The sequence below is a fragment of the Salvia hispanica genome, chromosome 4, assembly GCF_029641045.1.
Source record: "Salvia hispanica isolate PSC_SH4W2 chromosome 4, Shi_PSC_v1, whole genome shotgun sequence".
In the NCBI taxonomy this organism is placed as follows: domain Eukaryota; kingdom Viridiplantae; phylum Streptophyta; class Magnoliopsida; order Lamiales; family Lamiaceae; genus Salvia; species Salvia hispanica.
In genome coordinates, this window is record NC_142695.1 from 26,738,685 (window position 1) to 26,766,071 (window position 27,387).

Below are 27,387 nucleotides of genomic sequence, written 5' to 3' on the forward strand. Positions count from 1 at the left end.
CCGATCGATCGAATGATCCCGTCTTGGCGGCCATTTTATCTTTAGCAACAAGTCATTCTCGTTGTTGGACTTAGATCTATCTTCGTAAAGGGAGGATCCTTAGCCAAGGGGGAAGGGGAAGGGGAAGGGTAAGACAACTCCCTGCGAGCCGTCTCAACCTAAGGGTTAGTCCAAGAGGATGAACTATACTCTGCCTGAGTCACTTGCTATTGCGAGTTGTTGAGTCGACGTGTCGGAGGAGCCCATTGTGTCAAACATGTAGACACAAGGAGGGTTATGGACGACATGAAAGAACTGTCATTGCAGCAGTTCTCCAAAAGCGACATTTTTCCAACATTCAAGTACTGGGATTCCTGGCAGACGAGGTTTGGGGTTTCCGGCAGTTACAACAGCAGCACTGGTGGTAAATCCATCGACATTACCGAAGATGTCAATCCATTGCCTTCATCTCCTAGTCAGAGGCGTCCAATGGGCTTAAAGCGGCCAAACAGAAGGGGAAGGCAGCGGCCAGCGAGTCCTCAAATGCCCAATCGATGATGGGGGCACAAGATTTGTCGAAAAGCATCAGGATCCAAGAGATGAAAACGTTGTTCGACCAGTTAAAAGCCAAGGCTACCGAAACTGACCCAAGCATGAAGAGGGAACACATGTCTCTCATCCGAGAGCTAAAGTCCGATTTGGGGATGATGGGGGTGATGCCGACCGTGATGGAAAAGGCTTGTAGATTTTTTTTAATTGTAAATTTTTTTCTATTTTAATAATTTATGATTTTTTTTCTATGTTTCTTTTCTTCAATTTATTTCATTTTTGTGTATTTTATACTTCCTCCGTCCCACAAAAGATGTCACACTTGGGGGATGGCGGGATCTTAGGAGGTTTTATTTTGTGTGTTAAATGAAGAGAGAAAATATAATTTTTAAATTAATATAAGAGAGAACTTTTTCTAAAAATGGAAATGTGACATCTTTATGTGAGACAAACTAAAAAGGAAAGTATGACATCTATTATGGGACAGATGGAATATTTGATAGACACCTAATGAATTAGAGATAAGTAAAATTGATCAAGACCGAGAAAAGGCTGAAAATGGAGTAAGAGATTGGCGACTAAAATGGCGAAAAGAATTGGAGATGGGCTCAAGATGATTTTCCACTATTGTGAATGACCTTACTTTACTTATTATTTTTTTTTACGTGACTTTATCAATTGTGTATTAAACCATGTATTGTTCCAAAAGATTACATTTTCCAAGCATGGATATACTCCTCCCGTCCCAAGATAAGCGAGTCATATTCCTTTATGTGATATCTCACTATAAGTGAGTCATTTCTTTTTGGCAAAAAATAACTCCTCTTACTTTATTATCCACCTACTTTATTCTCACTTTACTATTCTATTTTACAATCTCTACTTTCATTAAATAGTACTCCCTCCGTTCCATATTACTCACACTTTTCATTTTATGCCGTAAATTTGGGATTGATTTTTTAGTGTAATTAAATTAGAATTTTAAGTGTAATGAGGCATCACTTAATAAAGAGCTTTTAACTTAATCAAATATATTAATTAAATGCATTAATTTTAAGTTAAACTATAAATAATGTAAGAAATTTGTGATGAGTCAATAGTTTGAGTAACATGAGACGGAAGGAGTATCAATTTTTTAAATTCGTATCCAAAAGAAGGGCTCCACTTATTTTGAGAAAAGGGGACTAAAATATATCAGCCATCAGATCTCAGTTCAGTTTCCTTTCAGCTGATTGCAGCAAATCCATCTCATCTCTCTCCAGCCGCTCCTCGCGCTCTCATCGATTGGAAAAATCGGTACGTACCTTTCCAGATCCAATTCCATATTCTCCACATTTCAATCGCGAAGATTATGTAATTTTCGTTGTTTCATTTCGTATTTTGATGTTTTTTGCGCATCACATCTGCTTGAATTTGTTCGTGTCATTGATACGGCTTAGCTGTTCGAGTAGTTGATCGTTTTGAATTCACTTGTTTGTGTCGGTGTTTCGATGCGTCTGAATTTTGGTTCTGAGTTGATTCAGTTTTGTACGTGGTGATCCAATTTTAATACTCTGAATTAATGGCAGTTAGCGGTTGATTTTATTTTTGATAAGCTCTTTGCATAAGCGAGGATGTACTGTGATGATCTAGATCAGACTGTGGTTGCTAGAGCCTCTAGTTGGCAAGCGATTAGATTCTAGGGCCCGTGTCAGACTTATGGAGTGGAAAGGAGCTTGCCTCAGCATCTTAGAAACAGAAATTTAGTTTCATTGTATTGAGTGACCTTGGTTGGTTATCAACCGATGGAAATATGAGATCAGTTTACTGATCGGGAAGAAATTAAAGGAGACTGCAGTTTAGTGGTGTTGGCTACTTGACTTTGATGTGTGGTATAGATTGAATGAAGTCTGCAGTTGATAAGTTGTAGGGGCGGCGTAGCTTGTATAGTATCATTTGTGTAGTGTGTATGAAGAGAGGTTGAATTGTGTATGAAAGTTAGAGTTTAGCATCCACAGCTTACTGCTACTGAATGTGCAGTTGCTTCAGTCAGCAGCTGATAACATTTTCTAATTTGGTTGGAAATATTGTGGATTTTTCAGGTTAAGTATGGGTGCTGAAAATAATGTTGATATGGAGGAGGGAACTCTGGAGATTGGAATGGGTATATTGTCTTGCAACTTACCTTATACACCCTTTGTTCACATGAATGTGTGCTGAGGGGAATGTGTGCTGGAGATTGAATGAAATCATGTGGCCATTCCTTCAGTTTCAGCTTTCCATCATTTTATTGGTTTCTTATTTTTTATTTATATATGTGACATAAGAATGTATGAAATGAAATCATCACTAAGACCACTATCTTTTGATACAAAACAATATGGGTGCTGAGGGGAATGTTTTAAAGGCTTTATGATTTCCTTGATCTCTTAGTCTAAAGAAACATTGCTGATAGAAACATTTAGTTTCCCAACTATCAAAGTATTGAACTATTTTCTTTATAAAAGAATTGGGGTTTCTTGCAAACCCACCCCTCTGAATCTTCTCAATGCACCCAAGTTATGTTCACCTGGGGAAGCTTGCCTTACAACTATTAGATTTAAGTTCATTGATATTTGATTCTGTTGGATCTGTTGTCGACATGTTTGCAGAATACAGAACTGTATCTGGAGTTGCTGGACCTCTTGTCATCCTCGACAAAGTGAAGGTAAATGTTGTGTTGCCTTGTCATATTTCTTCCTCATAAGGCATCAGTTTCATATGCATCTCTTTTAGGTCCAAAATTTTAGGTCATGGAACAGGATTTATTTATATGTCTTTCTAAAACCATGCCAGGGACCCAAGTACCAGGAAATTGTTAACATTCGTCTAGGAGATGGAACAACTCGACGCGGGCAAGTATTAGAGGTTGATGGAGAGAAGGCTGTTGTTCAGGTGATCATAGCCTCTAGTTTCGATAATTTAGGGTTTCGTTCTTTGATTAGATGACTAATAGTATATTTTTTATATCTATACTAGTTCTGTATATTTGAACTTTGTGCTTCATTATGGAAAAAAAAAATTCTCTTTTTGGCTTCTTCAAACTCTGTTAGTGTTATAAATTAATAACAAATGGTTAGTTCCTTCTAAAAGAACCATATTCGAATTTCTAGCATTTATAGTTCACAAACATCAATACTTACACTATAGTTGTTTACCTTTGAGGAGGCTCATCACATACTATTTTGTTTCTTGTTCATTAGGTTTTTGAAGGAACTTCTGGAATTGATAACAAATATACAACAGTCCAGTTTACCGGCGAGGTACAGTTATTCTCAATTTTATTTAAAACTTTTTCTCTCAGAAAGTCTTTTATTGTCTCCTTTCTTGAATTATTAGCATTCTGTCATTTTTCTGGATGAGGAGTGCAAAAATCCTAACTCCTTAAATTATCTATTTCTTTGACGTTAAACTCAGGTGGCATAAAAACTCTACTACATCTTATTTGCAGGTTCTAAAGACACCAGTCTCGTTGGACATGCTTGGCCGTATCTTTAATGGTTCTGGGAAACCCATTGACAATGGCCCTCCTATTCTTCCTGAGGCTTACTTGGATATATCTGGCAAGTGTGCATCAAATACTAGTTACCACTATGCATATATGCCAAGTGGCAATAGCTCATACGTTAATGTATTCTTTAACTTGTTTCTGCAGGGAGTTCAATCAATCCTAGTGAGAGAACTTATCCTGAAGAAATGATTCAGACTGGAATTTCCACTATTGATGTCATGAACTCAATTGCTCGTGGACAGAAAATTCCTCTTTTTTCTGCTGCTGGTCTTCCCCACAATGAAATTGCTGCTCAGATCTGTCGCCAGGCTGGTCTCGTCAAACGATTGGAGAAATCTGATAATCTTCTTGAGGTACTTTGGGGAAAATTACAACGTAATTCACTTTGTTAAAATTAAAAAAGCGCCAGGTGATTCATTTGTTACAGCATTGTTCTCATGATCTACTCTGTCATGCAGGGTGGCGAGGAGGACAATTTTGCCATTGTCTTTGCTGCTATGGGAGTGAACATGGAGACAGCTCAGTTCTTCAAACGTGATTTCGAGGAAAATGGATCCATGGAGAGAGTGACTCTTTTCCTGAACTTGGTGAGTAATGTGACCTCCTTATTTGGAATTGGTTAGTTTTTTTTTTGCAAAATCATTGATGGAGATTCTTCATATATTTTCCTAATACTACCGTTTCTGCAGGCCAACGATCCAACTATAGAGCGCATAATTACACCCCGTATTGCCCTGACAACTGCAGAATATTTAGCATATGAATGCGGAAAGCATGTTCTTGTCATATTGACAGATATGAGCTCCTATGCTGATGCTCTTCGTGAGGTAACTCCTGAAAAAAACAGCCACATTTTTCTGCATGATCAAGTCTCATATTCTATAGTTATAGTATAGTAGATATAAAACATTTTAACTAACAATAAATAGTTACAACAGTTCCGTCTGATAGATTAGGAGAAATCTTACCTATTTTTTTTTTATTTTGATTTTCGTAATCTAATTAAAAGAATCAAAATTCAAATATCTAATTACATTTTTTTATAGGACAAATTGCCTGTAAAGTCTTGGACTTTCAAAATAGTTTGGTTATTCCCGTGAACTTTAAAATATTGCATGAAAAGTCATGAACTTTATCGGAATGTGTAAATTTCCCATGCGACCCGACCCGATAGATTTCCGACCCAATTACTTATCCTATGTGGCGCGCCGGAGGCGAGACTTGGCAAAACTCCACTAATTCTGATTGTTTATCTTCTATCTTTGCAATCTCCGACCTTGGACTTATCACAAACATACAAGTAGCACAAATGAAAACATACAAATCGAATTCAACATACAAATCGACATAAACATACAAATCGGATTCCACAATCGAATTCAACATAAAAGTAGCATTAATTCCACAATTCGAATTGAACCCTAAATTTGTATTTGTCAAGTCACGCCTTCGGCGCGCCATGTAGGATAAGTTTGTGTTAGAAATCTGTCGGGTCGGGTCAGATGAGAAATTTACACAGTCCGGTAAAGTTCATAACTTTTCATGCAACATTTAAAGTTCACGGGAAAAACCAAACAATTGTAAAAGTTCAAGACTTTACAGGCAATTTGCTCTTTTTTATACATCTCATGAAAAAATGGGGTTTTTTTTTTCTAAATGATGATTGTCCTTAATTTTAACTGCTGATTTGAAGTTTAACATGTCTCTGTTATATTTAAACATTTCTAATTAGGTGGCTACCGTGCAACTGTTCTCATTTCTGTTATTTCTAGCTTGGACTTGATATTTATGTCAATTTTATATTTTTATAAAAATAATGAGCGTGACAGATTAAGTGATTAACTACCCCCTTTTAGGTGTCTGCTGCTCGAGAGGAAGTGCCTGGAAGACGTGGATATCCAGGTTACATGTACACTGATCTGGCAACCATCTATGAACGAGCTGGACGTATTGAAGGGCGCAAAGGATCCATCACCCAAATTCCTATTTTGACCATGCCCAATGATGGTAACACATATGCCAACATTTAACATTAGCTACCTGATGGTCTTCTTTATACATATACATGTGTGCGTATTTATTATCATCATTAGTGTATTTTCAGGTTAACCTAATCCTGATCTTTTGCTCATTGAAATTGTTCAGATATTACACATCCAACTCCAGATCTTACAGGTTATATTACTGAGGGGCAGATATACATTGACAGACAACTTTACAATAGGCAGGTAAACACAAGGAGTTGTCTTTCTCTGGTTGATCATATACAAGCAATTACACCACAATTTGCTCAAGTCTGAACTTTAGGGTTACTAGTTCAAATTTGTGGATATTCTTTTTGTTCATAAAGTTGGTTAACATAATCTAGTGAATTACTGTTTCATTTGTCACTTTCTAAATGATCAGACTCTTCTCAAAATGCTATACTCTGTTAACATGTGTAATCAGTGGGCTACTTACGTTACAAAGGAAAGCATTTCTTGGCTGAATAAATTTTCTCATTTATCAGATATACCCTCCAATCAATGTCCTGCCATCATTGTCTCGTCTAATGAAGGTTAGCTGATAAAATAAAATGCAGTTTATTTGGTTTTGTTATTGCTGGAGAAAGATAGTCCAGTTTTGATGTTTTAAAATGCTGCTCCATTACTTTTGCAGAGTGCTATTGGTGAGGGTATGACTCGTAGGGATCACTCCGACGTGTCTAACCAGGTTGGATTTCTATTTCATCATAAAAGTTGTTAAAATGATTTGCTCAAGCAATTTACCTTTTTCTTTTGTATCTGTCTAAAAATCTTAATTTTCATATGCTTAGCTCTATGCAAACTATGCCATCGGAAAGGATGTTCAAGCAATGAAAGCCGTGGTCGGAGAAGAAGCACTTTCCTCAGAAGATCTGGTCTGTCATTTCCACGTTTGTACATAAAACAATCACAGCAATACAAGTTAAAACAAATACACTTACCAAAATTGTGTGAACATGCAGCTATATCTTGAGTTCCTCGATAAATTCGAGAAGAAGTTTGTTGCTCAGGGGGCGTATGACACCCGCAATATCTTTCAGTCGCTCGATCTGGCATGGACACTCCTCCGGATCTTCCCCCGAGAACTGCTCCATCGTATCCCAGCAAAGACGCTTGACCAATACTACAGCAGGGATGCATCCAACTGAGAGGGAAGAGAGGAAAAATTGGAATCTTAGTTTCTGCAAACACTGATATATTGTTTGGTGTATATTATGTTGGGTGGTTTTATATCCTCCTCTAGCTCCTTCGGAATAAGCATTGACGACTGTCCACGGAAGCGAACTCTCTCCGGCAGACGAAAGACTTACATTCAGTGGTAAAGAGAAGCAGTTAGATCTGGTAATGAAGAGCATTTTCCTGCTTTTATATTTCAAATTCGAGAAACATTTTGTTGCTTAGACTATTTATTGCTTGCAATTTTTTCTCAAGGGGCTTCTCTTAAACTTTCAACTGCTACTGTATTATTATTATTCATAAAATTTCTTAAGCTTCCTTTATTTATCAACTTATTTAATGTGCCTATGTTTGTTTGACATTCATTAAAGCCATACGTTACGACCAACGATTTCACATATTTCCAAAAATTGTTTAACTCTTCTATCAAGCACCCAAGCGTGAGCATCCGCAATAGCGGACTAGCAGGAAGGGCGTGGGGACGTCCACTATTGCGTTAGGCTAACGCGATGGACGTCCCGAAGTAGGACGAGCTCTCATCCGCGACCTAGCACCGTTAGTCGATCGCTAGTCCGCTATTGCCCGGACACCGATCGCCTAGCCGATTTTTTAATTTTTATCTTAATTTTTTTTTTATTTATACTCTATATTTACAACTTATTGTACTTTATTTTTTTAATATTTGACAAACACCAGCAAATAAAATGAATTAATCGTATTTGTCAATTTATTTGTTTGGCTAGGGCGTCAGCTAGTCCTAGTGTTAGGCTGTGAGAAATCCTGACGATGTAGCAGACTGTGGCAAATCTTAATGACATGACAAGATTTGTTTTTGGTTAGTCCTAGTGTTAAGCTATGAGCTAGGGCGTTCTATTGTGGATGATCTGATAATGAGAGAACTCAATTAAGATAGGCTTCCAATTATATATAAGCGATGCAATCTATCATACAAAAACACACCCACCCTCAGTCCATTTATTTAATCGGGAAGGCCTGATCTGAGAGACTCTTGGATGAATTGGTTGAGTTTCGCTGCCATTTCCACTCTCTCCCACTTCTGTTTCCGCTTCGTCTCCACCTCCGAGTGGCTATGATCGAGCTGTGCTAGGCACCGGGCATAGAGCACAGGCTCCATCTCCACCAGCATCTCCTTCACATTCTGTGTCAGCTGACGCACGCTTTTGCTCCAATGCCCTCTCACATTCTTCTCCATTCCTTCCACTACCACGGATAGCACCTCTTCTACTGCTTCTGCTTGGATCACCATCTTCACAAACCGCTCGTTGTTCCACATGTACAACGCTCGTTCTGCAACCTGCAACGTGAGAGTTGGCCAAGGTAAATTTTCTGGACTGCCATTGATGGAATTTGCCAAAGACTCGAGGATAAAAATACTCAACTAAACTACCCTAAAGAAATACTTCCTCCATCCCACAATAGGAGTCACATTTAGTGTGAGCATGAATTTTAAGAAATGTAAATAATAATGGATTGGAAAAGTTAGAGGAATATGAGATCCACTTTTTTTATATTGGTTTTATAATAGAATGTGAGTGCATAAATTAATGGAATGTTGGACTTATTTATCATTTATGGTCAAAATGAAATGCGACTCTTATTGTGGTACGGACGAAAATTGAAAAATGTGGCTCTTATTGTGGGACGGAGGGAATACTAATACTATGATCCATGAGAATCTGTTTGATTCATGGAATTAGAATATTATGACATGTTTAAAGAATTCAATTCAAAATCCTTTGTTTGATAAAATGAATTTGATTCATGGAATTAGAATTTTATGAAATGTTTGGAGGATTCAATTCAAAATTCTTTGTTTGATAAAAGGAAGTAATTGATGAAATTGATTACGAAAGAATTTCTCATACATACACAAAACAGAGTCTAGATAATAATTGAAGATACCTGCGAGTTTTGACTGTTGAAGCACTTTGTTATCCGTTTGCACAAAGGCAAAGCAATAGCCTTATACTCCTCAGTCTCCATGTTCTCAACCAAATCTTCCAACTCTCCTATCAGCACAATTTCTTTGTGGCAATTGGTCGTCGGCCAATATCGTAGAATCCCCCTAACCACAGCCACCCCGAGCACCGGTTCCTTCTCCACAAACTGATGCACACAGTAAGCCAACTGCTTGTGATACGCCTGCATCCCTTTAGGCCGGTGCAACGGCATCAGAACCCTCATCAAGAAAAGCCTATGCTCCTCCTTCAACGGGACGCTAAATCCATTGATGATCGTCCCCCATATCTCAAGCAAATCCCCAATCCCCGCATGCTTCTCATTACCCTCGAACGTATAATGCAAGAAAACATCGTTCATTGCTTTCCTCATGAAAGATCTCGAGCCATGGAACTTAGAGTATATCTGGTGGCACAGTTTCTTCAAGCTCTCTCGCTCCCTCAGGTCATCGGACTTGAAGAGCGCCAGCAGGTTGAGGATGAAGGAGTCTTTGATATACTCTCCTAGCGTTTTAGGCTCCATGTTGATGACTAGGCAGAGGAGGATGTCGTAGACGGGCTGGAGGTGGGGCCAGGTGGCAGCCGGGGTGGCAATGAGGTCGTCGTCGTCTAGCAAGATGGAGGTGCTGGGAGGCGGGAGGCGCCGGAAGAGGTGGTCCTGTATCATAGAGAAGAGGGGCGAGAGGACTTCATCGGGCAGGCATGGACCGTTTCTCATTTGCTTTAGCAGAGAGAGAAGCTTGATGAGCTTATCGCGCTTCAGGCATTGCAACGAGGGCGATTCTGATGGATTGATGAATGTGGATGTGTAAGAGCAGTGTGAAATTAAAGAGAGAATCCCATAATGCTCTGAGCTTCTACGCCTGTACATGGAATCAAGTTCGAGAAGAGATTTCAGTGTGTTCGCCTTCATCTTCTTCGACTTTGGGCTATTCCGGTGAACGCCCATTCTATTCTTTTCTATCTCAACGCAGTGGCGGAGACGGAGAAGACAGCAGTTGATGCTTCACCTGAAAAATAACATAACACATAACAAATAGAGACAGCAGAATCGATATTACATATGTGCAAAAGTATTGGAGAATCCGAAAAATAGGTTTCTTTGACATAGACTAAGACATTGTGGGGCATCACAGACAAAAACACAAATGATATGTACAAAAAGGTGGATTGAAGCTCAAAATCATATTTTCACTTGGGATAAGATGAATTTACAAAGATTGGCAAATTCAATGCAGAAAGACGCGAACGAGAAGGTCTTGTAGTCGCAATGCCTGATGACAAAAACTATCTTATTGCACACATTCCTCTTTCTTCACTTCATGTATCACAAAAACTATCTTTAATAAAATTAGTGGCTTCATCGTCGTCTTTCGCTCTATATCAGTGGAACGGGACAGAATCTTCAAGGTTTGAGAATCGGAGCCATGGCTTCCTCCTGGTGTACTTGAAGCAAGGCTGTAGAATGAGCACTATAAGAGACGCGACGAGGCTAATTGACATTACTTTCCAAGAAGCCAAGAACAGAACAACCAATATGAGCAAAGTTGGAGGCACACTCATGATGATCGCTCCAAATGTCCCGAGTGGAACTTTATAAATGATCGATTCTTAGCTTGATAAAGGCTAGAAACTCCACGAGAAAGTTTTCAGCAGCAACAATCTCCTGAAAGCTGAGCCACGAGAGCAGCACCACACCCGATGCAGAGAATAAAGCCCCAATCCACATTGCTCAAATCAAGCACGAGCCACCGAGAAAGGCTCGAGTTTTGGAACCAAGAAAGGCATCAGAGAAAACACCCCTAGCAAGATTGCAGTCAAACCCCTGTAGTTCATGAATGTCAATGCAACAGTAATCCACATCAGCGAGAACCGGATATAGTGCATTATCAACTGAGCCACTTCATGCACCCCCATACCACATAACCTTCATTTTTCAGGAAACATTCAGCTGTCACCAATGCTTCTGGAACAAGAAACCCCACCAAGGGCCAGCTGCTTGAACACTGTCTTCAACAACAAATACCTCGACCCTCGTAGAAGATCAGAAAAATGAGAGGTACGATCGAAACCTACCCACTTAATACATTCCTAATAAAATAAAATATTAAATTATGTAAAATGATGTATATTTTGAGTCATGTGACACTTCGTACATGGGGGCAATTTTGATGCAAAATTGTGATGAACAACGAATGTGATTAATTACACCTTATCTTTTAAAGTCTGAGGATTATTTGTGTGCAAAATGCAAAGTTTAAGGACCATTTTGGTAGTAATTATAATTGATTCAATTAGTTCAAATAGGAATTGCATTAATATGTAACTAATGTAATATATGCATATTGGTTTAAATATTTTCACATAGTGACATGACTGTAAAATTGAAATATTGTATTCATTTTATTGAAAAATCATTTAGTGCATTTTCTTATATTTGTGATATATTTTATAGTATTTTTTTATATTATTACTCTATTTTGAAAGTACAAAATACTCTATAATTATTATAAGTATATAATTGTGATATGTAATAATTTTAATTCTCTATTATGAATCTTTTTTTATCAAAAGGAATATAGATAAATATATTTAAGTGTGAAGCTTCAAACGGATCATAGCCCTTGTGTCACACCCGATCCTCTATGACGTATGCACTTACTATAAATAAAATCAAAATTTAAAATAAATAACCACACGTCAAGTACATAAAGCACACATATTATATAATTTAAAAAACCACCATATATAAAGTACATATTTCAAAACATTCTGAATAGTAGTGGAACCCTTTCACTACTCTATATACTATACATTTAGTTACATGCAAAAATGATGAGGAGGAGAAGGTTGCCAAAACGCGTCAGCCGCCGAACCTGATAACACGTGCAGTTCTCACGACCCACGTCAACCAAAAACTTCACAAATATCTTATTCCTGAAAAATAATAGTGGTTTATGTGAGCCACAACTCAGTGTATATAAACCTTATCATTAATTCCACAACCCAACAATCAAACATATTCTTTAACTAATATAGATAACAATAATCAACATTTATTAAAAATACCTCCCTATAGATATGCATATGTCACTCTGTTCTATTTATTATTCTGTGACAAATCAAGGCTGATATCTGTCTGGGATTCCATTGTATTTGACCCGAAGGTCCCATTGCCTTTGTACATATATATATATATATATATATATATATATATATATATAGGGGCATGTTAGGGTGCCACCACCCCTTAAAATAACACCATACCACCATTTCTAGCCAATCATTTGTACACGTGGACGAATAATAAGCTGCCACGTGGCAAAAAAAAAAAAATTCTGGAAAAAGACGGGCAGCAATCTGCTGGCCTTTAAACAGCAATTTTTCTTGAACAGCAATATCCGACACACTATACAGCAATCTATAGATTGCTGTCTACCGTATTGAATATTGCTGTGTAGCGTTTATAATATTGCTGTATAAGCGTTGTCATGTTGTCATTTTAAGAGGAGTTGTTATTTTAACACAAACTTATATATATATATATATATATATATATATATATATAGTTGTGATCAATGTCGAACCAATTTTAAAGACCAAACTAGAGACCAAATTTGGGCCATTAGATCTAGTTTTTTTGATGAGATGTGCTGCTGTGAAAATTTTTTCTGCTTCATTACTAGCCCATTTTACTTCATTGTATAGGTTTATTACTTCATTCTGTACCTAATACCTTGAAACTACAATATGTTTTTACTTGCTTCCAGTAGGTTTTGAAATGATTCAACATATGTTTCATTCAAATTCATTGCCGTGGGTTTTTGCTTGATTGATATTTAAAAATGCAATTTATTCAAGTGAGTTTATTACTTCATTCAGGAACGTTATTACTTCATTGGATAAGATTTTTACTTCATTCCAGTAGGACTTCAAATGCTTCTACACATACTTCATTCAAATAATTTATTACATTATTCCATGTGATTATTAAACCAATATTAGCGCCATGGCGGTGGTGATAGATATTGTAGAGTGAAAGAACGGCACGCGACGGCGAAACCACATTTACGTACTGGAATGAAGTAAAAACCTACTGGAATGAAGTAAAAACCTACTAGAATGAAGTAATATATTCTGGAATGAAGTTAAATCTTCGTAACATGTTAGTATGACTTATTTACCTTCGGATGAATTAAAATAGGCTCGTGATGAAGGCGAAAATAATTTATAAATTTCTGTATCTTATCCATAAAAGACTAGATCTAAAAGCCCTAATTTGGTAGGATTCGGTGGTTCGGTCTTTAAGAGTGGATTTGTGGATAATGGGACTCTATATATATATATATGTATCATCCATTAGATTGATGGAATGGATGGACTAGATTAAAAGGAGAAATCTGATCCTGTCTTGCATTATTTGTCCGAATCTGTGCATTATGAGGGTATAAGAGTAAAACTATAATGGCTTGTACACGTTTCAAAACGGAAATTCCTATAATTAAGCGTGATTTTCATAAACCTTCTGTCTTCTCATTCACTCTCTCACTCCAGCCCATCAACCCACAATCAAAACTATCTCCACCATTTCAAAACCGCTGAAACCCTAGCCGCCTCTCCATTCGAAGAGAAACCAACTCCACAGTCGATTCTCGCCGCGGAATTCATCGTCGGTCGACGATTCACAGGCTTAAAGTTCTGATTTCAGTTGCGCGCACGCCGATTGAATTTCTATTTGCAACAAGGTGGGTTTCCAAAGTTCTGTTTTTGGGTAATAATCACTCCTAAACGTCGATTGTCGTCATTTACGAGACCACATAGTAATCGATTCACAACTTTTAGCATCGATTGAGTTCCTAGTTACAATAATACACAATTTTTTTGGTGGATTTTTTGTAAACAATGAAATGGTAATCATTCGAATTAGGGTTCTGGTCATTGTTGAAGTGTGTAGTCGATTTCTTAGTTACATTTGGTATATCTTCGATTATTCCGGGTGAAACCATACTGATGTCATAGATGTTGCTGAAAATCTCCGATTTTGTGTTCAATGTGTTGTTGATTCTGTCCATTATTGACGATTTGGGTTGATTATTGAGTTATATCTGTGTTTTTTATGATTTGGATGAAGAAATTTAACTGATTTCAGTGGTGTGCCTGACAGTACATCAATGACGAAAAGAGGCACACCCTTCAAAACCCAACCGACACAAACTACAGGTGATAAATCTTCTGCATTCTTCTTGAATTTGTTCAAATCTGATACCATTGGTTGAACTAGAGTTCTGCATTATTAGGATGTTCGTTGTTCATTATCGCACTCTGTGTTGTACATCATGAGTTTGTTTCAATCAGAAACGTTTAGTTTCCACTGAAATTGTGTATTTTTTGTTTTTTTTGTACATTATTGTACAATGGTGTTTAGGCATTGGTTGTTAAATTGTAATAGGCAGTGGTCTGTTTCATATTTGTTCTTTTTTGTGTTTACACATTGTTCATTATTTATACCGTTTTGTACATTACATTAGTTTAATTTGATACATTATTCATCCTGTTCTGTTGCAAACTACATTATTTATATCGTTTTGTACATTACATTACCACTTTTCATACATTATTGACAAGTTACAAGTATTCAATATTGTGTTCGCTGTAATACATACATTCTATATAAAGTTTGGTACATTATTAGTTAGTTACTACTCATTATATGAACTTCTATCTTTTGGTACATTATTGATATGTTGTCTTGCATTATGTGTTATTTATCATACATTACTGACATGTTATATTAACCATTACTGTTGTTGCTATTACACGTGCATTATTAGGGCTGGGGAAAAATACCGAAAAAATGATATATCGCTCGTATCGTATTGAAAAATATCGAAAAATTATCGAATTTTCGATATATCGTAATTTTCGATATGATACGATATCGTATCGTAAGTTTTCGATATGATAACGATATGAATTTCCTTATATCGCGATATATCGTTTTATATCGAAAATACGATATATATCGAAAATTTTCGATATATCGATATTTTCGATTATATCGATATTTTATTTTCGATATATATCGATATTTAACGATATATCAAATTTCGGTACGATATATCGAAATATCGATACGAGAACGATATGATATTTTGTTATATCGAATGTTCGATATATCGAAATTCGATATATCAAAAATTTCGATACGATAACGATATGAAATTCTTTCATATCGATATTTTCGATACGATACACGATACAACGTTTTCGATACGATATATCGTAGTTTAATTTGATACATTATTCATCTTGTTCTGTTGCATATTATTTATATCGTTTTGTACATTACATTACCACTTTTCATACATTATTGACAAGTTACAAGTATTCAATATTGTATTCGCTGTAATACATACATTTTATATAAAGTTTGGTACATTATTACTTAGTTACTACTCATGATATGAACTTCTATCTTTTGGTACATTATTGATATGTTGGCTTGCATTATGTGTTATTTATCGTACATTACTGACATGTTATATTAACCATTACTGTTGTTGCTATTACACGTGCATTATACATATATATTTGTACATTATTGATCTGTTACATCAATGATACATATAATTTACTTTTGCTAAACCAGGAGGTGTTGGAGGAACTTGGCAGCAATGACGATCTCAATTCACCCAACCAGGAGGTGTTGGAGGAACATGACCCAAGTAGGCTTGTTTGGAAATGCTCATGCCCATGGATCAACCTCATTCCTTGTGCGCTGCGGCGGCAGCGACAGCTCTATGGCGGTCTTGGTGAGAGAGGATTTTGCTGCACCTAGTCGAAACAAGAATGACAACAACATGTACTTCAGGGGGTGTCCAACTGATTTGAAAAAGATTTGTAGGGTATTTTGTCTAGATTTATGACGATGTAAAGCACTTGGGATGGTTTGAATTAAATTTCCTTTCAACATTATTCTCTTCAATCTATACATTATTCACTGATCCATGCACATTATTAGACACTATTGGTACATTATTTACCGTACCAAATCTTAAACGCATTAAAAAATAAAATTTAATTCATGCTGTGGTGCTATAACCTAGCCCCATGGGTTTCTAAGCCCAATGAGAATGATTCAAACTATCTGCCCTTTGTGATGGTTCCGTTTGTGAGTGTGTACTACAACCTAGCCCCATGGATTGCTAAACCCAAAGGGCATGAATTCAATTTCCTTTCAACATTATTCTCTTCAATCTGTACATTATTCATTGATCCGTGCACATTATTAGATACTATTGGTACATTATTTATCATACCAAATCTTAAACGCATTTAAAAATAAAATTTAATCCATGTTGTGGTGCTACAACCTAGCCCCATGAGTTGCTAGGGAATGATTCAAACTCTCTGCCCTTTGTGATGTTTTCGTTTGTGAGTGTGTACTACAACCTAGCCCCATGGATTGCTAAACCCAAAGGGCATGAATTCAATTTCCTTTTAACATTATTCTCTTCAAGCTGTACATTATTCATTGATCCGTGCACATTATTAGATACTATTGGTACATTATTTACCGTACCAAATCTTAAACGCATTAAAAAATAAAATTTAATTCTTGTTGTGGTGCTATAGCCTAGCCCCATAGGTTGCTAAACCCAAGAGGAATGATTCAAACTCTCTGCCTTTTGTGATGGTTCCGTTTGTGAGTGGGTACTACAACCTAGCCCAATGGATTGCTAAACCCAAAGGGCATGAATTCAATTTCCTTTTAACATTATTCTCTTCAATCTGTACATTATTCATTGATCCGTGCATATTATTAGATACTATTGGTACATTATTTATCATACCAAATCTTAAACGCATTTAAAAATAAAATTTAATCCATGTTGTGGTGCTACAACCTAGCCCCATGAGTTGCTAGGGAATGATTCAAACTCTCTGCCCTTTGTGATGTTTTCGTTTGTGAGTGTGTACTACAACCTAGCCCCATGGATTGCTAAACCCAAAGGGCATGAATTCAATTTCCTTTTAACATTATTCTCTTCAAGTTGTACATTATTCATTGATCCGTGCACATTATTAGATACTATTGGTACATTATTTACCGTACCAAATCTTAAACGCATTAAAAAATAAAATTTAATTCTTGTTGTGGTGCTATAGCCTAGCCCCATAGGTTGCTAAACCCAAGAGGAATGATTCAAACTCTCTGCCTTTTGTGATGGTTCCGTTTGTGAGTGGGTACTACAACCTAGCCCAATGGATTGCTAAACCCAAAGGGCATGAATTCAATTTCCTTTTAACATTATTCTATTCAATATGAACATTATTCACTGATCCGTGCACATTACTCACTGATCCCTGCACATTACTTGTCGAAATTTACAAGATGTAACTTACGAAAACTTTTGAGTTGTCCATGGATCATGTTATCTACATTACGCAAACACAAGGTCTACATTATAAACACGAACACATACTTTATAACTGTAAAATTCGTATGTATTCTGCCATAAAACATACATCGCGATAAAAACTAAACTAATTGATCAGTAACCTAATCACAAGGTGCTTATAAATACAATTATAAATCTGAATGAACATTCAATACATGGAGTCTGTAAAAAATAAGTTCAACTGGAATGAATCCTAGCGACTTACGTTTGAGCATTACGAAATAAAACCAAACTAAAAAACCTTCTTCCATAATTGAAAACACCAAAACCTATGAAGGAAATCAATAGTAACATCTCTCAAAATTGTGGCAGATGAATGGCATTTGAATTTTGTGATTTGCAGCAATGAAACCGTAAAGATGGAGGAGAGAAGAACTAAATATGAAAAATAAATTAGAAAATATAAATCAGATTATATATTTACCGAACTAGGAGGAGAGAATTAGGGAATGAAATTAACTGCTGTAAATCTGAGCTCCCTAAACTACCCTTTTCGATTTTTTAATCATTAAAATTGAAATCATGAGGCTTTATTTTCGGCCATAAGATTATAAAAATAGATGAACTAGATTGAAAAGGAAAAAGAACAAAAGACGGGAAAAGGATATGAATACATCCATATATATATATATATATATATATATATAGGATTGTGTTAAAATGACAACACCTCTTAAAGTAACACCATACCACCATTCCTAGCCAATCATTTGTACATGTGGACGAATAATAAGCTGCCATGTGGCAATCATAAAAATTGCTCAAGAGTAAATTTTCACGGACTGCAATATCCAATACACTAGACTGCAACTTTTCCCGACTGCAATATCCAAGCGTTTATACTATTGCAGTCTAGCATATATAATATTGCAGTCTAGCGTGGTGTTACATTGTCATTTTAAGAGTGTTGTCATTTTAACGCACCCCTATATATACATATATATTGTCATTGTATAATATAACCTGGAGGTCCCATTGCCATTGTATACATATATATGACCCGAAGGTCCATTGCCATTGTATATGACCCATAGGTCCACTGCCATTGATATCAGACCCAGGGCATGCCTGTCACAGATCCTCTTTAATCCAATGATTCAAATAATTCCAAAACCATGTGCAAACATATCAATTGCATCAATTACATATTTCTATCATATTCCACCATTGATATCAGATAACACATAATCATATCAGAGTCGCATCATATAGCCAATTATTCACTTTATATAAATACCTACCAAAGAAGCACATAACACACGTAAAATTAAAAAGTGTAATTTATACACACCTGATTACGACAAGTAATCTAACCGAGCACGTGTTCCTGCTTCCCGGTCTACAACACCCGACCCCAGTGGCGGAGCCAAAATTTTAACGATGGGGGCCCAAAGCACCATTAAAATTTGTAGAGTGTGTTCAGTGCTAACGACGCGGGAACAACTTGAACAAGAGCAACATAAAATCCTCGCGTGAGAAATGGATAATGGAAAAATTAATTAGTGAATAGATTTTTAGAGCATAGCACATATTTTACTACTAATATTTTATGATATATTTTTATATTAGATCAAAGAGGTATCATCTACTATTATAGATTTTTTTAATAATAATAGGCTTCACATTAAAATTGATTTTATTAATATCATATAGTAATATTTTACAATATTTATGAAATTAAAGCATTATTTTATAATCTTAAAGTGTAGAAATCTTTCTATTATGATTATAAATTAAATGATTTATGTACAAAATTAGAAGGGAAAAAAATCAATAAAAGTTAATGTGAGAAAATCCATATAACATAAATGAATATGAGAAAACTAACAAAAATTACCAATTTGAGAAAATAAGAAAAAAAAAGACACAAATAAATTAGGTGTATAACTTTATAATCAAATTTACTAATGTATAAATCAAATAAAACATAACTGAATATAAAATAGAAGAAATAGATTCCAAAATATCAAAAAAGCCCAAGTGGGGTTCGAACCTGTTACCCCATGAACAAAAAGGCAGAGTTCTACCCAACTGCACTAGCATTATATAATTTCAAGGCTACTTACATATATTATATATAATAAATAAGCAAATGGGTGAGGGCCCCAAGGGCCCCCCAGGCCCAACCGTGCCTCCGCCCCAGCCCGACCCTATACAATTAAATATATATTCATATATAACTTATAATAAAAAGTCTTATTCTCGAATTCTATATACAAAAATAAACTCTAATTTCTTTCTCTCAGTTTTTTCTAATCTAATAAGCTTTCTTTTATTTTTATTCCTTTTTTCTCCATTCTATGTCTATAAGTACACCAACATATAAGCACGATCCCTATAACCTTACTATTTATTCAAGTTCCAGTTAACATTCAAATATATCAGTCCATGTATATGTGCATAAATTAACCAACTTACTTTATATTAATAGATATTAACATAACACTCATCACTAAAAGCATCTCAAACAAGTGATAAATATTTTATTAGGTTGAGAAAAAGACATCTTAGATGAGAGGCGTTGAAACCACCTTATTATCATGGAAGTGGTGCCTACTAATTAACTAGTGTGATTAAAATGAATTGATTCTAGCTAAATAGGTCAAAGATTAAAATTCGTAAACAAATATTAGTTACAAATGATGAAATTCAATAGATACTTTCAAGTATTGAGTGGATAACTTAACCACAAAATCCTTCAAAACCCTATATTTACATTCTTATATAAATCTAAATAAAAAAATACAATTTATATATCAAGTAACTAGAAGTAAAGAAAATTATGAAAAACTAAGAAATGGGATGGGCGAAAATTTACTCAAATCATGGTCTACCTCTTCAAACTTTGATAGTCTTAAAGCTCTCGTTGTTTCTTCTTCTTTTTCTGTCACGACCGCACCTTGCTAGGGATAGCAAACGCGGTTTATCGCGACTAGGGGAGGATTAAAGAAAAGGGGAAAGAAAGGGGGAAACCTCGGCACAACTGAAATGAAAGAAATCAAATTGGAATGACTGAAAAATATATCGGAGTAGACTATACAAAAGAACAAAAGTTCAACTTTTACATTACAACGGAAGAGTCAAGAGAGAATGACACCGTGTATGGAGACACGATTCATCCGAGCATTATAATGCTGAAACACATTCGTCATCTTTGCTCAACACCGCCCTTCGTCATCACCGCTTAACCTGCACATTTTTAAAACATATGCATGGTTGAGTACTTGATGTACTCAATGAACACAATGCCGAAATATATTTTCATAAAAGCTAGTTTTGTCAAGTCATAACTGAGTGAACACGGGGTTTTACTGAAAATGCATGAGAACACTAAAAACATTTTCTCTTTAAAACTGTGACTGCGCAGTCAATTTTTCCTGGAACATATACCATATCTGCACTTCTTTCTGGTGCCGGGAATGTGGCCACATTCCACGGTCACAATGACCGGCCAACTCGAAGGATGGCTCCCGGTCCCTGGTGTACACTAGCCTGAGCAGGGAATCTCTCCCACACTCAGACCCGAATTCGATTCACAACATAACTGGTCTAGTAGGGACGCTCCCCTTTCTAGACGAACAGATAGGTAATGCTCAAAACAAAAATATGGCAAGACAAAACATTGAATTTAAATAACTGAAAGCATTTTTCACCACATAATAATGTAGGATAGAAAGCCCACAAAAATACTTTAGTTCGAAAGCCCACCTCATTCGTTTAATTTTTCCTTAACTTGAATTTCTTGCTTCGATCTTAACTTGCGGAGGTTACCTTTTTGAAAACATCACAGTATAATAATGCACTAATTAGACTCAAGGAAAGATCTACTTAAATTAGAATGCATGCCTCATAATTAATCCCTTTTATTATTTTTTTTTCTCTATTTTTTTTTATAAATTTCTAAAACTCGCATACCATTTAATGCTTCGTCTTTCACTATTCTCGACTTTGAATTGAACTTTATACTTTACTTCGAAAATTTACTCTCATGCAAAACTCTAAAAATAAAACAAAAGAGCAATTATTTAATCTTAGTTACACCATTAGAAGAAACCATTAGAAGAAACCATATGAAAACATATCAATTGAACCTTATTTAAAACATAGACTAAAATTCAATATTATATTTATCCCAAAAGATAATATTTTCGGAATTGACTAAACACTCTCCACCATTTCCAGCCCGTAAGATAATTAAATTTCGGATTTGAGCCTCCCTCCATTAACTGCAGCCATAATTAAAATAGTTGGACTAAGATTTATTTTCTTAACTCTTAGTATAGTAGAGAAACTAAAATGCAGCCCAATATTAATTAAATCAAACCCACGTATATATATTATTTCCTCCCCTTCCTCACCATTTATCCCTCACCTACGTTAAAATGAGAGAGAAGCTCTTTCCACTCACTACCTGTGCCGCCGCTGCCACATGCCGTCGGCCGTCGCCTCTGGCGGCGGTCCTCTTCTCTCCTTCGTCTTCCCCTCTTCTCTTCTCCGTCTCTTTCTCCCCCTCTAATCTCTCCCTCTCTCTGACCTATTCACGCCGCCGCCACTGTGCATGCACAGGCGGCGGCTTCAGCCTCCTCCGTGCCTCGTGTTGCTCGGCGCCACTCCAGCCCCGACCGCTGCCTCCTCACCGAACTCCCGGGAGGTAATGTTAATATTTAATTTTCTTTCTCTTTTATTCCATTTTCTAAGAACTTAAAATCTTAGATCTGAGGTTTTTTTTTTTGGAATTTAATTTGTGAAGGTTTGTGAAATTAGTGAAGAAGCGGGGTGTGGGGCTGTCACCGTTAGCAACGGCGTGCCGAGATTCAGTCGCCGGAATTCCGGCAGAATCCCATTTTGGAGATAAATTTCTTTAACTATCTAGTTCTAGCCATTGTAGGATTTTAATCTCTCCATTCCATGTGTTTTGTGAATTGTGAGTATTTTACTAGCTACTTAAAAGAAGACTTGATGGTAAAACTATTTGTTGAACTTGCTGTGTATTGTTAAATCCAAATTTGGGCAAATTCTAGCTTCAATTTATAAATATGCATGCTTGTACATATATGAAAGAAAGGAAGGGTTTGGGGTTTACCTTTATGACGGTGAAAAAGTGTTGTTGGGTCGTAGGGCTTGACTCTATAATTGTGCAAATTCGTACTCTTCTATTCTATGTTGTGTTGGTGTGGGTGAGAAGAGAATTTTAGGATATTTGATAGTGATGTGTGGCTGATTTTGGAAAGGTTTGAGGTATATATATAGGCTTCTCATCTTGGCAAGCGGCTCAGGTGATTAATGATTCATATCTTATTAGATCTTTACATGATCTTAGTCAAAGATTTGTTAGATTTGGGGATGATCTAAGCCGTTGGTGTAGATTTGATGTATCATTGAGTATCTAACTATATCCTCATAATACATTTATATCTAATGTCATTAATAAAGATTTATGTCCGTTCTTGGACTAGATTTCTAAGCCCATCTCACATTTCTAACTCTCTTCTTTTGTAGGAAATAGCATTTATTTAAGGAGCATGGGCTATCCTCGTTGATGTATCGGCTTTCCTTGGAGCTTGAGCACGACCGTTGAAAGGCTGCCCGAACTTGCACGCTTATCTCTAATTGTAAAAGATTAGGATTTGGTTGTGTCGTATACTTTTATCGGACTTCTCGTCATGTACTATTATTCGGACTTTTTAAATTAATCATGGTAAAACAACAACTTCTTCTGTATATTTCGTCTTGATTTCTTTATAACTCAAAAGATCGATATTAAAAATTCAAACGGGCAGTGTATAAATACTACATTGATCACTTATTTATAATATGTAGTTAAGATCATAATAATAATACTAAGGTTCAAAAATTGGGGATGTTACATTTTCCCCTCTCTTTTTTCTTCTTCTTTAATTTTTTTTAATTTAAAAAAAATCCTAATTCATATATATATATACTCCAACAACCTAGCCGACTTATAATTATCTATTAGTATATGACTTATAGTTTAAGAATATGACATGTTGCAAACAAACCAAAGCTTACTAATAATACTTGTATAATAATAAATTATACTAAAGTAAACTATTATCTAACTAGCATTTCCTTAGTTTTATAAGTATCCTTATCTTTTTACAATAACGTAAATCATATATACATATATATATATATTATGTGTAGGTGGGTAATAGCCATTAGATATTCAAATTAAAGGCCTAGATCATCTACTCCGAAATGTCAATATGATCAATAAAAAAAATCAATAAGGCCATAGGATTAATTCCAAAAATTAACAAAAGGGGTATTAATGTCAATTAACTACATGTTTAGTTATAACTAACTTTTAAAAGAAATCCCAAAACTTTAAATTCATATAACATATATCAAATTAAAGATAATTTTATAAGGATTCCAACGATATCCTACATGCATATGTTCCGACGTCAAAATTTGAAAAAAAATTCGAAAATATTTAATTTTTTCGTACAGCAGAAATGTCAACATACTATATAAAATATGTCAATATAATATATGTAGAATGTCAATATAAGCAATGGGTTAACATTCTTAAAGTATTGTGTTGACATTCTCAAAGCATTGTGTTCATATTTTCGAAACACTATATTGATATTTTCATCCAAAATCCTAATTTGGAGTTTCTTTTATCGTTTTTTATTTTATTAATAAAAATGAAAATTACACGTGGCAAATTGTAGACCACACGTTTTCTAAAATCCTATGGCCTTAAATTAGTTGTAGTTAACAATTAAATATGAGTTAGCAATTGATCACTCCCCATGCGTAGGTATATTTATGAGTAGGTAATCTAATCTAATCTAATCTACTTAAGTATTTAATTATATTTGTGTATTTATAGGCAAATGACCCTTAATTATACTTTCATTTGTTTACTTATGCGTATACCTATTAATATAATTTAGTACCTAGTCCAAATATATAATTGACGACATTTTCTTTTTCTTAATTAAAATAATATCTATAAAACTCTTTTAACATATATTCTTTATGCAAGTGACAAAATAATATGCAATAATGTAAAATGATGCATGTTTTGGATTAGGGATGTCACACCTTGGATCCTTGAATTGGATGGTTGTGATCAACTATATTATTAGACTATAATGTTACATTATTAGTCAGTGTACATTATTAGAATGAAAATCTGCATTATAAAATGACACGTGACATTAATTTAACCGTTAGATGACAAAATCGTGGGGCTAAGATTCGATTGAATGTTTGAACAAACAATTAGATTAATGCCACGTGTCATTTAATAATGTAGATTGTGTAGTCTAATAATGTAGCTCGACTAATAATGTAACACGCTTAGTCTAATAATGTAGATTGTGCAGTCTAACAATGTAGCCAAGTTAATAATGTAATGCTTTTAGTGTAATAATGTAGCTCGGATATTATGCCATCCAATCTAAGGACCCTGAGATTTGCTTTGATTTTTGACAAAATTTACCTTATGGACCATAGTGCACCCCTATATATATATATATAGGGATGCACTTCAAAAACAACTTATTTTAAGTTCACAACTTCTCACCAATCATGTCAATCTGAATTTGGAGATCAATACTTATTAATGTGCCGCATCAGCGTCTACATTTTAATTAATTTTTTTTTTATAAGGTATATAGGGGTGCACTTCAAAAACAACTTATTTTAAGTTCACAACTTCTCACCAATCATGTCAATCTGAATTTGGAGATCAATACTTATTAATGTGCCGCATCAGCGTCTACATTTTAATTAATTTTTTTTTTATAAGGGCATCCGCATCGCGGCTCGATACCGTCTCGGTCTTGTCTCGACGAGACGAGTTGGCATCGAGACGACGATGCAGCATGCATCTCGTCCCGAAGAGAAGAGCCAGCTCGTCGCGCGTCGCGCGCGAAAGAGACTGACCTCGAGCTGGCTCACCACGCACGCGGTGCCACGTGGCGTACGCTGGCGCGCGGCGTGACGCCCACTCGCCAGCACGCGAGTGGGCGTCGTAATAATGACGTCATAATTCATTTTTTTTTTAAAAAAATCGATGTTTCGAAATAAAAATTAAAAAACGATAATATGACCGTTCAACGGTCCAACTAAAAAAAAATTTATTGTTTTTATTTATTTTTTTTCTATAAATACTCTTCTCATTCTCCATTTTACACACAAACACACATCTATTCTTCTATCATCTCTCTTTCTTTCCTCTCCAATCACTTCTATAAATCATTCCTTTATTTTTTTCTTCTCCCAAATTTAATCCATTCATTGATCCATTTGAACAAATGCGTCGAATAATGGAAGAATGGCTAGAAGAAGATCGACGTAGGGAGGAGGAAGCCGCCGCGCCTCCTCAAAGGCGACCCCGGACTTACATCCATCGTAACCGGGAGGAAGCCGCCGCAAGGTTGGAACGTGATTACTTCAGTCGGAACCCGGTATGGGAATATATCTACTTCCGTCGCCGTTTCCGTATGTCACGCGCGCTATTTTTGCATATCGCGAATACATTGGCGGCACGTGAAGAGTACTTCAGAGAAGGGTTCGACGCTGTTGGCCGTCCTAGCCACACGACGCTCCAGAAATGTACTGCAGCGATCCGTCAGCTTGCTACTGGACAAACGGCGGATTCGTTCGAAGAATACCTGCACGTCGGAGAATCCACTGGGAGACATTTGGGCAAAATTTGACAACCGTTAGATGATCGTAACTAGAGAACTCCTTCTTCTGCTTCTTTGCCTCCAGTTTTTTGTAATTTGAATTTAAGTGTGCAATTTGTAATTTCTAGTTTTGTAAATTATGTCTTTTTTATTTTTTTAGGATTTTAAATTGAATTTTATTTTATTTAATTAAGTGTGTTTTTATTAATTGAATTTGTTGGAAATAAAAATAAAAAATGAAATTGAATGAATAGTTAAGGGATGAGATGGTTAAGAGATGGAGGGATGCAGGTGTTGTCTCTTAGTTAAGAGATGGGCTGAAAAGTACAGTGGGGCCCATGAATAGTGAAGAGATGAGACGGTTAAGAGACGGATAAGAGACAGGGATGCGGATAGCCTAATGCTCGAAGGGTGTTTTAGGGAGTCACTATTTTTTTAGTTATGGTAAATCCCTAAACAACCGAAATTTTAAGTGGGAAACATGGTAAGTTACATTCTTCCTTTTTTTAATATTGAATTAATACTCATTCCGTCCCAGTTTAAAGAGTCCCATTTAAAATTTACCATATATGGACAAAAAATTTAACATTATTGTTGATGAAATTTACTTTCATAAAAATAAAACAAAACAAAATCCTAAACATACAAAAAATCAAAAGGGTCCCACTTTCAACTACCGCACTTCAATTATTACACACTCCAACAATTTCTTAAAACCCGTGAATTGCACTTCTAAACTGGGACGGAGAGAGTAATACTTTGCAATGATTTCATTATTTTCTACGGTTGGAAATGATTAATCCAGTCTTTCATTATTGACTTAAAGATTTCAATCTTTCATTATCTTCTCCAACAAGTAACTCATTTACACGGATTATTTGACATATTTTTATTCATATACCTAGAAACCTTGTTCTCGGATTTATATATTGTTGTATACAAACCGTATATCTCGATTTCACTCTAAAGAAACGCGTAAATGGAATTAGACAATTTGTAAGTTTGTGAAGTTTTTTATTA

General features: G+C 35.6%; 2 protein-coding genes and 1 long non-coding RNA gene across 3 annotated transcripts; 2 read left to right on the top strand and 1 right to left on the bottom strand.

Annotated features, from left to right (window-relative positions):
• Positions 1 to 1,695: 1,695 nt before the first annotated feature.
• On the top strand, positions 1,696 to 7,588 carry LOC125194934 (V-type proton ATPase subunit B 2-like). The gene is made up of 15 exons (XM_089057256.1): positions 1,696 to 1,824; positions 2,610 to 2,671; positions 3,159 to 3,214; positions 3,343 to 3,441; positions 3,750 to 3,809; positions 3,998 to 4,113; positions 4,206 to 4,410; positions 4,516 to 4,644; positions 4,747 to 4,884; positions 5,914 to 6,064; positions 6,203 to 6,285; positions 6,567 to 6,614; positions 6,716 to 6,769; positions 6,873 to 6,956; positions 7,044 to 7,588. Exons 2-15 carry the CDS (start codon positions 2,617 to 2,619, stop codon positions 7,227 to 7,229), a joined length of 1,464 nt encoding a protein of 487 aa, XP_088913382.1. The 5' UTR covers positions 1,696 to 1,824; positions 2,610 to 2,616; the 3' UTR covers positions 7,230 to 7,588.
• Positions 7,589 to 8,236: 648 nt separating this feature from the next.
• Positions 8,237 to 10,185, bottom strand: LOC125194935 (serine/threonine protein phosphatase 2A 57 kDa regulatory subunit B' alpha isoform-like). Its single transcript, XM_048093149.1, has 2 exons — positions 9,181 to 10,185; positions 8,237 to 8,572 (listed from the first exon to the last, which is right to left on the bottom strand). Exons 1-2 carry the CDS (start codon positions 10,183 to 10,185, stop codon positions 8,237 to 8,239), a joined length of 1,341 nt encoding a protein of 446 aa, XP_047949106.1.
• An 11,905-nt stretch (positions 10,186 to 22,090) lies between these two features.
• LOC148927577 (uncharacterized) lies at positions 22,091 to 23,397 on the top strand. Its single transcript, XR_016137616.1, has 3 exons — positions 22,091 to 22,349; positions 22,449 to 22,582; positions 23,198 to 23,397. It is a non-coding gene; the product is annotated as an uncharacterized LOC148927577 (long non-coding RNA).
• Positions 23,398 to 27,387: the final 3,990 nt, after the last annotated feature.